This window comes from Rhododendron vialii, chromosome 3a, assembly GCF_030253575.1.
Source record: "Rhododendron vialii isolate Sample 1 chromosome 3a, ASM3025357v1".
Classification (NCBI taxonomy): domain Eukaryota; kingdom Viridiplantae; phylum Streptophyta; class Magnoliopsida; order Ericales; family Ericaceae; genus Rhododendron; species Rhododendron vialii.
Window position 1 is genome coordinate 24618646 of NC_080559.1, and position 15601 is coordinate 24634246.

The 15601-nt window shown below is 35.4% G+C and overlaps 1 protein-coding gene across 1 annotated transcript; it reads left to right on the forward strand.

Annotated features, from left to right (window-relative positions):
* Window positions 1-10083: 10083 nt before the first annotated feature.
* LOC131320625 (cytochrome P450 94A2-like) lies at window positions 10084-12193 on the forward strand. The gene is made up of 2 exons (XM_058351375.1): window positions 10084-10898; window positions 11357-12193. Exons 1-2 carry the CDS (start codon window positions 10140-10142, stop codon window positions 12143-12145), a joined length of 1548 nt encoding a protein of 515 aa, XP_058207358.1. The 5' UTR covers window positions 10084-10139; the 3' UTR covers window positions 12146-12193.
* Window positions 12194-15601: the final 3408 nt, after the last annotated feature.

Consider the following 15601-nt stretch of genomic DNA (forward strand, 5'->3'; position numbering starts at 1 on the left):
TGAGACAACTCAAGTCTCTCCCCATTTTTTTCCCAATATTCCAACGGCTCTTTTTTCTTTTTAACGGCTCCTTCCATGTCATTCTGAGAGCATGCGCGACGCCATGGCTTTGAGGCTTTCCCAAGCTTGGATACTCCCCCTCCCCTTCCCTTGGATATCTGAATGCTGAAGTCTCGACGATCTCTTCCTATTCTCTCTGAAAGAATCCTGAAGTTGGTTATGGAATAAGAATCGTGTCGTTAAAAAGAGATGTGTGCTACCCTTTTGGCCGAAATCGTGGGGAAAAAAAGAAGGGAAATAGTATTAAAAGCATAAAAAAATAATACATTTGGGTAAGGAATCATTTTGCCATTGGAATGAGTCTGACCCAAAATGGATTTTTATCTCAATTTTGACCCAAATTTAGGTTAAAATGTGGGTGAAGGCTAGAGATGCTCTTAATGGGTTGTTTAAATCTTTTTTTACTTAGCCCTTGTTCGGTTGTAGGTTTGAAAAAATTTTGAGTTTGATATTTGGGTAATGAGTGATGAGAGAAAATAGGGTAATAATTGGAGATAGAAGTAATGAGTGGAGAGAAATAGAGAGAGAAATGAAATTAATGATTGTATATAAGGGTAATGAGTGGAGAAAAAAATAAAAGTAATGATTGAAAATATAGGTAATGAATGAATTTGGGTTTGAAATTTCCAAACCCACAACCGAATAAGGGCTTAGATGTGACATTGGAAAAAAATCCAAAATGAGCCTTGAGGATTTGGCCAGGTTGGGACGAGAAAGGTGATATATGTTTCTCCTAAATGATTAGTTCGCATATTGAAATTTTAGGAAGCCAAGCGTTCATAATCTTAGGGCTATTGGAGGGTTTGTTTGGTCATTAACTTCAAGACACAAAATTAGTTGAGGTGTGTGTAAATCATTCCAACGCCTGATTATTAAAATTAAAAAAAAAACGAAAATGATTTGATTAAGAAAATGGGAATCTGAGTGCGGCAATGGAGAAATTTGCTAGTAGTATTCTTTCACATCTAATCGAAAATGATTTGATTAAGAAATTGGGAATCTGACTGCGGCAATGGAGAAATTTACTATTTCTTTCGTCTCTTTTCAAGTGTCATATGTTTTAATTTGGGTTGTCCCTAATTAAGTATTCTGTTATAAAATTAGTGGGTAAAAATTGATACATTTTCTATTTTACTCTTAAAAATAGATTTCTTTTTAAAAAATTAAATAAAAGTACAATAATAATGTATTCATGTAGGATAAATATGAAAAATAATATTTTAAAAATACAATTATGTTAACTTTTAAAACTACGTAAAAGTCAAAGATAAATACTTAAAAATGGACAAAGGAGTACTAGTATTCTTTTCATATCTAATCACATGCAATGACTTATTTGCACGTTGAGCAATTACTTTCAAACACATATTTTTGTCTTTAGTCTACTCCCCAATAAATTTTTGACTTTGTAAAATCAAGTCAAAAATTCATTGGGGGACCAAGTCAAAAGTTTATTGGGGAGTCGACTAAAGATAAACGGCTTCGATCATTTTTATGGGATTCGAGATTGGTGCAAAATCAATTCTTTGCGCGGCTGCTGTACAACCTTTGCAGTACCTGTAGCACGACTGCACAAAAATAATCCGAGTCACTCATTTTCTCTTAAAATAATTTGCTAAGAGTTCTTGTAAAAATTTAGCGCAATCAGATTTTCAGAATTTGTAAGGCGAACTACATAGTTTAGCTCAATGAATTTTAAAAATTTTATTTATCGATATTCGATTGAGTTAATTTTTTACAAAAACACATAGAAAATGATTAAAAAAATGAACAGTTCAGAACATTTTTTGAAATCTCAAATGGGCTAAAAAAAAAAGTGCAAGATCTGTGTAATAATATACTCCGTATGTGTGTATAGCAGGATTACTATAGCCGTTCGGCTAAATAAGCCAAGTGGTTTATTTTTTTGTTCTTATTCAATTATTTTCGCATTTGTTAGTTTTTCGTCAATTTCTTGGGGATTATCGTTTCCTCATGACGAAAAGAATCTAAAAAGTAAAAAATTATGACCGAAACCTAAATTTTTTGAATAAAGACAAAAATAAGCCAATAAGCCAATCTTTTTGTCTTTATTCAAAAAAAATTGGATTTCAATCGTAATTTTTACTTTTTAGATTTCTCTTGTCATAAAGAAGTAATAATTCCCAAAAAAACAACAAATGCGAAAAAAATTTGAATGACAACAAAAAAATAAGCCAAGTGACTTATTTAGCCGAACGGCCTTGTCAATTTTTTTGGGAATTATTGCTTCTTTATGACAAGAAGAATCTAAAAAGTAAAAATTACAATCGAAATCCAATTTTTTTTAATAATGACCAAAAGATTGGCTTATTGGCTTATTTTTGTCTTTATTCAAAAAATTTAGGTTTCGGTCATAATTTTTTACTTTTTAGATTTTCCTTTCGTCATGACGAAACAATAATTCTCAAGAAATTGACGAAAAACTAACAAATGCGAAAAAAAATTAAATAAAGACAAAAAAATAAGCCGCTTGACTTATTTAGCCGAACGGCTATAGTAATCCTGCTATACACACATACGAAGTATATTATTACACGGATCTTGCACCTTCTTTTTTTTTAGCCCATTTGAGATTTCAAAAAATGTTCTGAACTGTTCATTTTTTTAAATCATTTTCTATGTGTTTTTGTAAAAAATTAACTCAATTGAATATCGATAAATAGAATTTTTAAAATTCATTGAGCTAAACTGTGTAGTTCGCCTTACGAATTCTGAAACTCTGATTGCGCTGAATTTTTACATGAACTCTTGGCAAATTATTTTAAGAGAAAATGAATGACTCGGATTATTTTTGTGCAGTCGTGCTACAGGTACTGCAAAGGTTGTACAGCAACCGCGCAGAGAATTGATTTTGCGCCAATCTCGGGTCTCACAAAGATGATCGGAGCCGCTTATTTTATTTAGGGTCCCTTTAAAAAATAATCGCAATCCGAAATATGTATGTGCGTTTACGAATCATCCAACTTTGCTTCAAAATTCAGGCCAAATTCTGAAGCAAAGTTGGATGATTCGTAAACGCCCTTAACGATATCGGATTGAGATAATTTTTTACAGGGACCCAAAACAAAATGAACGGTTTCGATCATCTTTATGGGATCTGAGACGGGCGCAAAACTGATCTGTGCGTTGCTGCTGTACAGCCTTAGCTATACTCATATCATTACCGATTTTTTTGAGACCCCAAATGGACCCTCAAAATATCTGTGCAAGATCTGTATTCAAAGGTCTGTGCAAACAAACTTTTCATTTTGTAGTTCTTGATGATTCATTATTGGAAATTGATTTCCGCACTCCACTTTGTACCAGTAACATCCAGTACAAAGTGGAGCGCCTGCATATATTTTTGGAGCGTCAAAATCAGTGTCCTTCATTATTTGGCTCATTAACCAATTGTAGTCAGCCACGCGCGAACACGGCAAAGCATTCTACAATGGAATGGTTTGTGGTGGCACCGCTACCATTTGTTCCCCGTGACTCCATCCTTGGCTCGGTGGACATTGCTCGGACAATCATTTTTTAATAGAGCATATTTTTGTGTGTCTATAAAAATAAAGAGTGCATGTCCCACTTAAGAGCATCTTCCGCTCTCATCCCTTTCTTTCACTTAACCTCAAAATTGAAGTGAAAACACTTCAAAATCAACTCCACTTCTTGACTCAAACTCATTTTAAAATAAGTTTTTTCTCAATTTAAGGGAGGCTCAAATCGTTACTTAGATTTTAGAAAGCTTTGTGCCTCTCAATTGTAACAAATATGTCATTCATTAATGAAGCTTTTAGCAGGAAATTATGCCTAGATTTGACTTTGTTCATTGGGGAGCTCATATCAAATAAAATTTTTACTCAAAATTTCATCCAATTTTGGTTAATTACGAGCAATTAATAAACGAAATCTCAATTCTCAATCCACGAGGAAATAAGGACGACTAGCAGGAAAAACTCGCTTTCGCAACAGCTAATAGCTTTATTCATTCGTCAGTGCATTCGTCACTTTCTACAGAAGATTGCCTTCAAAGATTTTTATCAAATTAAAAACTCATCCATTGGGTCTATTTTTATTAAATGTACAAATTATGGCTAAAAGTCGCTGAAAATAATTTAAACAATACACCAATGAGCACAGACTTGAGATTCTAGAAGATTGTTCCGTGTTGAACAAAAGACTGCGTCTGAGGACTGTAAGGTGGAGGTGGATTTTTTTTTTATAGACAATAAAATTTTATTAAAAATTCGACAAAATGTACAATAGGTGGGGGAAAGAGGGAGGGGAAAAAAGAGAGGGAGGGAAAGCCACAAGGGATTCATTGTTATTTCTTATAGGTGAGGGGAATATGTCATTAAGATAAACTTCAGGGGTATCAATGAATTTACCCAATTTAACTTTGTGATTGGGAGCTTGTTCCAATTAATTTTGGGCGTTGTTATTCGCAGCCTTTTATTTTCTCCCATAGCCTGTTAAAAATTTTCAATTATACTCGACAGTTAGTTACCGAAATTGAGATATATTTTCAGCGTCCAATTACCAAAATATAATATTTTTTTCAACAGCTATTTACCGAAAATGTATGTTCAGCAGTTGTTTACCGAAAGTTGAACATATTTTCGACATGTAGTTACCGAAATATAATCTTGTTTTCAACAGCTATTATCGAAATGTTATGTATGATTTTCAACAACCATTTACAGAAATGTAGTGAGTTATGGAAGAAAATAGAGGGTTGCGAATAGCAGCGCCCTTAATTTTGGCCTCGGTTAAGAGTTCTTTTTTTTTTTTGCCAACCGATACAGACGATATTATAACTCTAATCAAAGATTATATCAAGATGGAAATTCGTCGTTAGACAAAAGATCAAGTAACTAAGACGGTGGAGATTCATCCCATAGATCATACCCCAAATCAACTAAACTTTTTCCTGCATAAACAAGAAACAAACCAACTGGGAACCCACATCAATAAATCGGAGAGAAAACCTCCAAAAAAGGGAGAAGAAGAAGCAAATGATCGCAAACCAACAAGAAAATGAAAAAAAACCTTGCCATTATCATCCACTAACATGGATCTCCAACTCCAGCGACCCAATCATGCACAAAAGCTCCGCACCCACAGTCGCACATCTAAATCGCACCACCAGAGACGAGTCACCGACGAACGGCAAATATGATGGAGAAGGTCTAGCGATAGAGGAACCGGGGAGGCCAAGGCATCGAGAGGTGTGAGGGGAAGACGATGGTGAAGAGTGATGAAAGAATGGGAGAAGAGATTCCGATCGGAGGCCGACGAAGAGAAAAACTACATAGGGGAGATCGCCCTCCCTCCCGCCACCCATTTTAGGGTGGAAACCCTAGGGGGAAGGAGGAGAAGATAGAAACAAAGAAGTGCGATGGCTAGGGTTAGGAAGAGAGAGAGAGAGAGAATCCAGGGACGGATTTAGGCGGGGGCATGCGGGGACACGTGCCCCCACTCCCCCGTGTGCCCCGCTCGAGATTAAAATAATTTTATTATATTTTTGTATATTTTGGTGTAATTATAAAAGTGTGCTAATATATAAACATGCACACTTGCATATATCTTAACAGTCCGGATCTCCTAAGGGATCCCGCACGGCCTTACTGTGCGGGACTCCCATTTTCCGATCGAATTGCGACGATCCGAGCCGCTCAAAGTGATCAGAACGTGATTTTAAGGGTACCCGGGAGAAATCAGCAAAAAAAATGATCGGGAAAGGCTTCATCCGAACAGTTTTTTATTGAACGGTTCAGTAAAAAATTATTCGGATCAAGCCCTTCCCGATCATTTTTTTTGCCGATTTCTCGCGAGTACCCTTAAAATCACATTCTGCACACTTTGAGCGGCTCGGATCGTTGCAATTCGATCGGAAAAGGGAAGTCCCGCACGGTAAGCCCGTGCGGGATCCCTCATTGGATCTTGAGTGTATATCTTAAAAATAAACATATATAATTAGTTTTATGCTTAAATTTATCATATGGTGCATTTATATTTGTTGTTTTACGAGCTATTTATCTGTTTGGAGCTATTTTTTCTTGATTTTCTTTATTTATAACCGTCTGGTTGAAATATATTAAAATAAAATTATTAATAAAACTAGCTCGATCATTCTAAAACTTGTCGATGTTCATTTAAAACTAACTTGAAAAATTGTCTGAGATTTTTGTATTTATTTATACCTAATTTTAACTAAAAGTACACATTATAAACTTTTGTAGCTAGTAATGCATTGTCATAATTTTGTACGATCTTACTGTGGTTGAAAAAAAAAGTAACCTTTTGTCATGATGATTAATAAAGTGCCCCCACTAGTCTGTATTTCTGGATCTGTCCCTGAGAGAATCAATACTCAATAGTCTCCACCCCTTCATCGCCTCGGTTTAGAGTTCAATCTCTGTTTTCTTCACCTAAAAATTGTATATTAGCTGATGTTCTTGATTGTAAAAATGAATGGTATAACTTCACACTATATTTTCGGAAAAGTAAAAAAAAAAAAAAATACTTTAACCCAAATATTTCCAAAAAAATCCAAAAAAAAAAAATCCCAAAAGTCGGTTTTTTGGGCTTTATTTGGGATATTTTCAAAAATATTTAGGTCAAAGTCATAATTTTTTACTTTTTTGATTTTTCTTGACGAGATGAATCAATAATCCACAAAAGTAAGGCACAAAATTGACAGACGAAATTTTTTTTTGAATAAGAACAAAATAAGAAGAAAAAAAACCCACAAAAACTTAGGCCTATTGGCCTAATAAGCGAAATAGCTTTTTTATTTTTTTACCTTATTTAAATTTTTTTTTTGCATTTGTTAGTTTTTCATCAACTTTTTATGGATTATTGATTCGTCATTACAAGAGGATTCTAAAAGTAAAAAATTACGATCGAAATCTAATTTTTTTGATAAAGACAAAAAAAGCTAATAAGCCAATTTTTTGTCTTTCAAAAAAAATGAATTTCAATCCTAATTTTCTACTTTTTCAGATTCTTCTCCTCATGATATATAGCAAATAATCTACAAAAAAATCAACCAAAAGGTAACAAATACTAAAAAAAAAATTGAATAAGAAAAAAAAAGGAATTGATACACACTCATTTTTTATTATTCGCACTTCCTTTTTTATCTTTTAATAAAAAAATATATACACTTTCAGTACTACTCCAAAAAAATGTAGTAAATAACAAAAAGGGTGGGTTTTTTTTTTTTTTTTAACAGAAGGGAGGGTGAATATGAATGGGAAAAAAAATATTCTATCGTACACAAACTGATGTTCTTGACCGTGGAAAGTGGAAACGTCATTCCTATCATACAGAGTTCCTACGGCTTCATTGGTGACGAAAAGCGAAGCCAAAAATGGATGGTACGGTTGCCGATGGGACAAGACACTTCTCGTGCGTGTGAATGGTGATCCACAACGTTGACCAGGGACTCCATGGTTCAATAATATCCAGAAATCATTTGGATTGCGTGACAATTTTATATGACCTCTTTTGACATTAATTATAGCAACCCTGCTACGTCAAATAAGAGTAAATTATATTCATTGGCGGCGTAAATATTTATTTTTTTTAAATCGGTTACATTATGTCACATTTTGAAAATTGTGGTTCCGATTAATTGCAACGTTAGATATTGTAATTGATTTGAAGAAAATAAATATTTATATCGACGGTGTGAATAATTTGATCTCTATCAATAAAAACATTTACGCAAACACTAACTCACGTATTATGTTGTGTGTATCCAAGTGCTTGCGGGATGTGTTTGTGGTTGTAGAGTTTGTTCAATCATAATAGTATCACAATTAGCAAAAGAGAATTGTATGTGAAACTTTTGCTCAAGTCATGTTGGCACCTTGCTTATACGATTGTTTGGGAGCTTAGAGCATCCATTATGTAATAATTAAAAGTGAATAATCAAAACTTGTCACATTCGATTTTGATTATCCATTCAGAGGTTGTTAAAGTTAGCAATATCAACTTTTATATTATTTATTTTTTGCCCATAATCAAAATGAGTTGGCAAAAATTTAAATCTAATAGTCAATTTTGGAGACCAAATCTCTAAAAAGAACCCTGGTCCCTCCAAAATTTTCTCATAAAGTGTAAAAGAGGGAATTAATTACAAAATCTCGCCTCAATATGTGACATCTATTATCTATTTTTGTGTTTTAAAAAATGGGTTGGAGAAACTCTTACAAGTGTTCTTCTAAGGTACATGGAACTACCGGGGGCGCATACAACCATCAGTCCAATGCGCAGTACAAGTTTAGATTTCCCGAAAGTGGATATCCCAAATCCTTGATTCAGAGAGTTAAGAGACCAGTGGTGGATTGAGTTAGGGTCACGTGTCCCCCACTCATTTTTATCGACTTGTATATATAGATTTTTTTTTTATTCACCGTATGTCCCATGTAAATGATCGCAATTGTTCATTTTTAGAGAATAATGTTTAAGCCTTATTTGAAAAATATCAGCACAACCGAAGAGCGCTTAATCCATTCTTTCAACTTTAGAATCATAATTTAAGACTGCAAATTCTGAATCGAAACATGAATGAACAATCAAGCACTTAACGGAGTTCGATAAAACTAGTTTTTGCAAGGAAAACTAAGAATTTGCTCTTTATAAAATTAACATGTCCGATCATTTGAGTGACACTCAATGTAAGATAAAACTAGTTTTTGCAAGGAAAACTAAGAATTTGCTCTTTATAAAATTAACATGTCCGATCATTTGAGTGACACTCAATGTAAACCTGCACATTGCATTTGTAGACTTTTTTGTCCCCAAAATTTGTATGTGTAGAGTTATTAATAGAAAAATAGATAATGAACACATGATAAATTTTTTAATGCAGATTGTCGAGGTGCACAATTTTGCCCAAATAATTGGTCATTAACAAACATACTCCCTCTGTCCTAAATTCTTGGTTCTCTTTCTTTTTTTGGAAGTCTCAAAAGATTGGCTATATTTTTTAATTTATAATTATAATATTTTTTTTATATCAAATATGGATCTTGTTTGATAGATCTAAATGTGCTATATTATACAAAGTTTTTAAAATCACTTCAAAAATTATAAATTATAAAATATAATCAATTGAAAAATAGCACACACTCCCAAAGAAGACCAATATTTTGGGACCGAGAGAGTATATACTTTATACTTTGTTATTTTATTATGAATGAAAAGATTATTTTGGTGTGATTGTACTTAATTACAACTCATGTTTTACCGTTATAAAAAAAAAAAAGTTGTTGCCTCAATTTTGTCAAATTTTTAGGTCCGTAATTGAAAGAGACACTTGAAACAGCCCTTGGCTCGAAACGGTTCAGATCTTATCTCGACAATAAACGATCAGAAGCCATTTATTACCGAGATGAGATTTGAATCGTCAGATAACTGAACTTATGGTTCAGATTGTGCACAACACCATACTGTGCACCTAATGCAGGTCCCCCCGGTTCTGAAAGACTGAAGCAAAACCGTTGGTTCCCGTTTTTCATATTCACATATGCAGCAGCTCAACTCATTATTGAGACCATAAAAGATCTCGTGGCTGCTTCTTCTTTGGGGCAACTGAAAGTAGAAGATTCCCCTTTGACAATTCTTTTGCGGAGTACTAGAAATTAGTCCTTTCCTTTTTCTTTTTTTCTTTTTTTAAATTTCAATGCAACGGTTATTTATAATGTTATCTTACATGATGTAGATCTCATGTATGTTAGGATCCCATCTCATGTAAGAGAAGCGTAACAAATAACTGTTACATTGAAAATTTTCTCGTGTTTGAGCTTGCATATACCTCGACTAATCAGCTTTCTGATCCGATCAACCACAAGTCATTCATGCCGAAACTAAGTAATTTACACGAAATTACTTTAATATGGTATGAATGGAAACTCCGTAAAGAATTTTATCACCTTTTTTAAAATAAAAAAAAACATGTTCAATCACAACCATCTATATAAATACCCATACCTCTAACCCCAGTTTTTGAAAACATCAACAACTATCGAATTTGTATTACTAAAACCACCATATTCACAACAGCCATGTTAGACCTTGAGCTCTCCACTACCCTCCTCGCTTTTCTCCTCCCTTTCCTCTTCTTGTTCATCGTCAAATGGAGGTCCATTTTCACCGCCCTTTTCCCATCCAAATCCCCTCACAATTCTACTAATAAAACCCCAAAATCATACCCATTGATCGGCTCTTTCTTCTCGATCCGCGCAAACCGAAGCCGTAACGTCGAGTGGACATCAGAATTGGTAACAAGCTCACCCACTTCCACCTTTGTCCTCCGCCGCCCCCTCCGCCGCCGCCAAATCTTCACGGCCAACCCTTCCAACGTCCAGCACATTCTCAAGTCCCACTTCCACGTATACCCCAAGAGCACCATCAGTTATTCCACCCTCGGCGACTTGCTCGGCGACGGCATATTCAACACCAACGGCGAGAGCTGGAAGTTTCAGAGACAAGTCGCGAGCCACGAGTTCAACACCAAGTCGTTGCGGAAATTCGTCGAGCACGTCGTGGACACCGAGCTCAACGACCGTTTGATACCGATCCTATCAGCAGCCGCCAACAGCAACACCGTCCTCGATCTCCAGGACGTTCTCCAGCGGTTCGCGTTCGATAATGTGTGCGCAATCGCGTTCGGGTACGACCCGGCGTCGTTGGTGCCGTCTCTGCCGCAGGTTAAATTCATGACGTCTTTCGAAGATGCGGTTCGAATTAGTAGCCAGAGGTTCCAACACATTCATCCCCTGTTATGGAAAGCTAAACGCCTCCTCAATTTTGGATCGGAAAAGGTAATTAAAATTACTACGCGATTGTTAATATACCATTTTAGGTACACCCAATGTACACGATTGTGTGGGACTCCAAGATGGTTTTCACACAAATAAAATTCGAGCCGAACAGTTTAAATTATGTACAAAGTGTTTTTGAAGGTTGTTGCAAAAATCAATTTAATCGAATATCGGTATGAGCTTAATTCAATCATTCAATTTTTGGTTCCTAACTTCTCAAAAACTAAAAATTGAATGAATCGAGCTGTTACTAATGTTTGGTAGTGATAATTTTTTTATACGGTCCCTTCTAAACATATTGTAAACAAATTCTGTTTTCCAACACGGAAACTTGAAAGTTTAACAAAAATGTAAAAAAAAAAAAAAGAAAAAAGACAAAAACGACAGACAAAGACAAAATACCCTAATGATTGAATTTGCGAATTTCTGATATTTTTTTTATGCTGAATCTTTGACAGAATCTCCGAAATGCCGTTGAAGAAATCAGGCGATTCGCCAAGGAAATAATCAAGGAGAAGAAACAACTGTTGAACGAAAAATCAGAGCTCGAGTCGTTCGATCTATTATCTCGATTTCTAAGCTCTGGCCACTCCGATGAAAACTTCGTAACAGATATAGTCATCAGCTTTATATTAGCTGGCCGCGACACGACCTCGGCTGCATTGGTTTGGTTCTTCTGGTTAGTATCCAGAAACCTTGATGTAGAAAGAGAAATTCTCAAGGAGATTTACGAGAAATCTGAATCTCCGATCTTCGAAGAAGTCAAGGACATGGTTTACACCCACGCGTCGCTGAGCGAGAGCATGAGGTTGTACCCGCCGGTTCCACTCGACGGGAAACAAGCCGCCGCAGATGATGTGTTGCCGGACGGGACGTTTGTGAAGAAAGGTACACCGGTGGCGTACCATCCGTACGCAATGGGGAGGTCGGAGAAGATTTGGGGGAAGGACTGGGCGGAGTTTAAGCCGGAGAGGTGGTTGGAGAGAGATGGCGCGGCGGGGTCGGAATTAGGAAAGTGGAACTTCGTTGGAAGAGACTCGTACACGTACCCGGTGTTCCAGGCGGGGCCGAGGATTTGTTTGGGGAAGGAGATGGCATTTCTCCAGATGAAGAGGGTGGTCGGCGGTGTTTTCCGACGGTTTCGGGTGGTGCCGGCTTTTGAGGAAGGCAAGGGGCCGGTTTTTGTATCCTACCTTACGACGAAGATGGATGGTGGTTTTCCGGTGAGGATTGAGGAGAGGGCTTAAAGATTGTGGTGACGGCGGCGTTTAGTGTCTTCTACCGCTGATTTTTTTTCTAAAGAATGCTAAGTATCAAGAAAATGTATCCGAAAATTGTCTCCAAAGAACAAATTAACGATACTAATTTGCTCTTTCAAAATAATTTTTGGATACGTTTTCTTTACACTTGAAATTTCTCTTTTTTCTTATGTGGATCCTTATATTCTTACTGTTCTGTGTAATCATTTTATACTTTAGTTGGTTGTGGACATGTGTTAAAAGAGTTATGTATGTAGCATTATTCAATTTTATATACGAACAATAATATGACTCGGTCAAATACTTTTGTTGGCCAAATATTTTTTTTCAAACTAAGAGTTTATCGGATAAGAGTCCTCAGTTAATAATATTTGGAAAATTTATAAAAATGGTCCTCTTAGTTTCATTTGAGTCTTTTTTTCGCCCTCTAAGTATCAATTGCAACTCTTTTGATCTTCAAGTTTGGTTTTTGTACCAAATCGGTCCAATTGATAACTTCTATCAGACAAAATGGACAAAAAAAATTAGATTGATCGCAGTTTGAACGTTGTAGTTCGTACCAAGTTGGTCCAATTGATAATGTCTGCCCTCAATCTGATTTTCTTCGTCCAATTTGGCTAACAGATGTTATCAATTGAACCACCTTGGTACGAAAACTAAACTTGAACGTCAAAAGAGTTGCAATTGATACTTGAAGGACGAAAATGAGACTCGGATGAAACTAGGAGGACCATTTCTATAAATTTCCCATAATACTTCTTTCATTTCATATTGAGAGTTTCACTCTTTCTTTTTATTTTTTAAATAAAAAAATCAACTACTTTCGTGTATAATTTTTTGAATTTTTTCACACTACATTAAAGATCTCGATTAGTACTTTAATTTGGTACTAAAAAATTTTAAAAATTATACACGGAAGTAGTTGATTTTTTTATTTAAAAAATGACATGACTTTTCGTGGTGAACTCTCAATATGAAACAGAGGGAGTACTATTACTTCTAGTATCGTATATTTGAAATTTGATTTCTAGTACATTGTAACTAAAATTTTATTCCCTACCGAAGATTACAAGCATTAAAAATAACATAAGTTTTGAAGGAATGCTTGAGTAGAATATCAAAATATTCATCATTAGATGCGTTTTGAGATCCAAATGCAGTTTCGAGCTTATGATGTTGAATAACCATGTTCTTTTGCTAAGTCATTATATTTATTTTTGCTCCTTTAACCTAAATTATTAGCGGTTTGTTTCAAATGAAAATCTCTTAAAATGTGGATCCCCCTTTCCTGATCGAATTTTGATGATTCGAACTGCTCAATGTGTTCAGAATATGATTTTGAGTGTACTTGCAAGAAATTGGCAAAAAAAAAGAGACCAGAAAGGACTTGATTTGAGCAGTTTTTATTTGAACCGTTCAATTAAAAACTGTTCGGATGAAGCCCTTCCTGATCAAATTTTTTTGCTGATTTCTCATGTGTACCTCTAAAATCATATTGATCGCATTGAGCGGCTTGGATTATCGAAATTCGATCAAGAAAGAGAAGAAATGGGGATGTCCGCATTTTAATTAAATGTGGGGGGTCCTTAAGGGGAAATGACTGAATTCTTAGATACAAGTACAATAGTTTTGGGATTTGATCTGAGTAAAGGCCCCGTTCTGCAACGCAAAATAAGAACTTATTTTTTAAGAAGGCAATTTCAAGCTCAAAAATGATAAGTTTATTGAAATCTAAACATATGCAATATGGATTTTGTTTGAAATATCTTATTGAGATCTTTAATACGGTGAAAAAAAAATTAAAAAATTATTTTTCATTTGTATTATTTTTTAGTTTAAAAATGTGAAATAAGTACGTATTTTTTAAAAAAGTGTTCTGGAACGGGCTCTAAGTATTCCAACATCAAATCTAAGGAACGATGTCCTATTCATACTTGGTTAAATCTACACATACACATGAATCAGAGCAATTGTTTTCCAACTGCATAATCACTTTTTATTTTATTTTCAAAGTTTAGAGAGGCTGATATTGTACATTATAGAAATTTCAGGCCCTGTTTGATTGGAGGGATTGGATTAGGAAGGATTATAGTTATGGGATTATTAGTCCGGAGACTAAATAGTCCATGGACTATTTGGTTGTTAATCCTCCATATCCCATGTTTGTTTTGCGTATGAGATTGCATGATGGACAAGCCCAATCCCAACTAATCCTTCCTATCCCATGTTTATTTTGAATCCCTCTTGACAAGGATTAGCAGTTCAATTGACTATATTGCCCCCAAAATAATTTACAAACCCACCCATTCTTATATAATCTGTTATATAATTTTTTAAACTAACTTACCATTCACACCGTGAATTTCACAGAATTTTTAAATGCTTGAAAAAAAAAAGAGTTGGTTTTTTTTTGTTCTTTTTTTAAAAAAGGATCACAATCACAGTAAATTATGATCAATGACCGCCTAGGTGAGTTCCCGACTCACCCAACTTTCCACTCTTCCAGACACTAGAAATGATAAGCATAGCATAAACCAAGTGCTACATATAAAAAAGTCATTAGCATAGCCATTAAATCAATGGCCGCCTAGGTGAGTTCCTGACTCACCCAACTTTCCATTTTTTTTTTATTATTATTCATAGAAAAGGGATAAAGTAATGGACATAAACAAGGGTTTGGAACAGCTTCCTCTTACCACAGCTCTGGGGAGGCCGCTGGAAACAGGTGGGAGATAAAAAGAGATGAGGTGTGTTGTTTAAGTATATTTTAGGGCAACTATGAGGGTATTTTGATAACTTTAACTTCTAATCTGGAGCCCCTCTAATCCCCGGGCTATCTACCCCGGTCCGGATTATATTGTCCAATTCAGAAAGGATTATTAGTCCGGTTGGGATAATTAGTCCCAAGATAAAAGCTTACACAAACATGGGACTAATGGGGGTGGGGGGATTAATAGTCCAATCCTTCCTCTAATCCCCCAATCAAGCAAGGCCTTAAGTTACTATATGTTATACAACGTAAAGGGTGATTTTTGCAAAGTTAGGGAAGGCCCGGGCTGGGCCTCCCCACCCTAATACTTACCTTCGTCCTTGATGTTAGAGTTGGAGTGGTGATGGCTGTAGCTATAGTGGCGGTGGTGGTGGTAGCTTTGTGGGATGGTGGCAGTGGTAGTTATAGTGGTTGAATAGGATAGTGGTAATGGTAGAGGAAGTGGGAGGTATAGAAGAACTACTAATAAATTCAATGAGAATTATGTAGTTAATAGGCTAGTTACTTAATTTTTGTAGTTAATAGGGTGCTCGAGAGAACGTAACAAAGAAAAATAATCCTAGGAGAGCTTTGATTAAAACAAATACCAAGAAGTTTATCCCTTCACCTAGAACTGGAACGATGTATAACAACGAAATCTACCAAGCAAAATTAGAAGGCGATTGCACTCATAT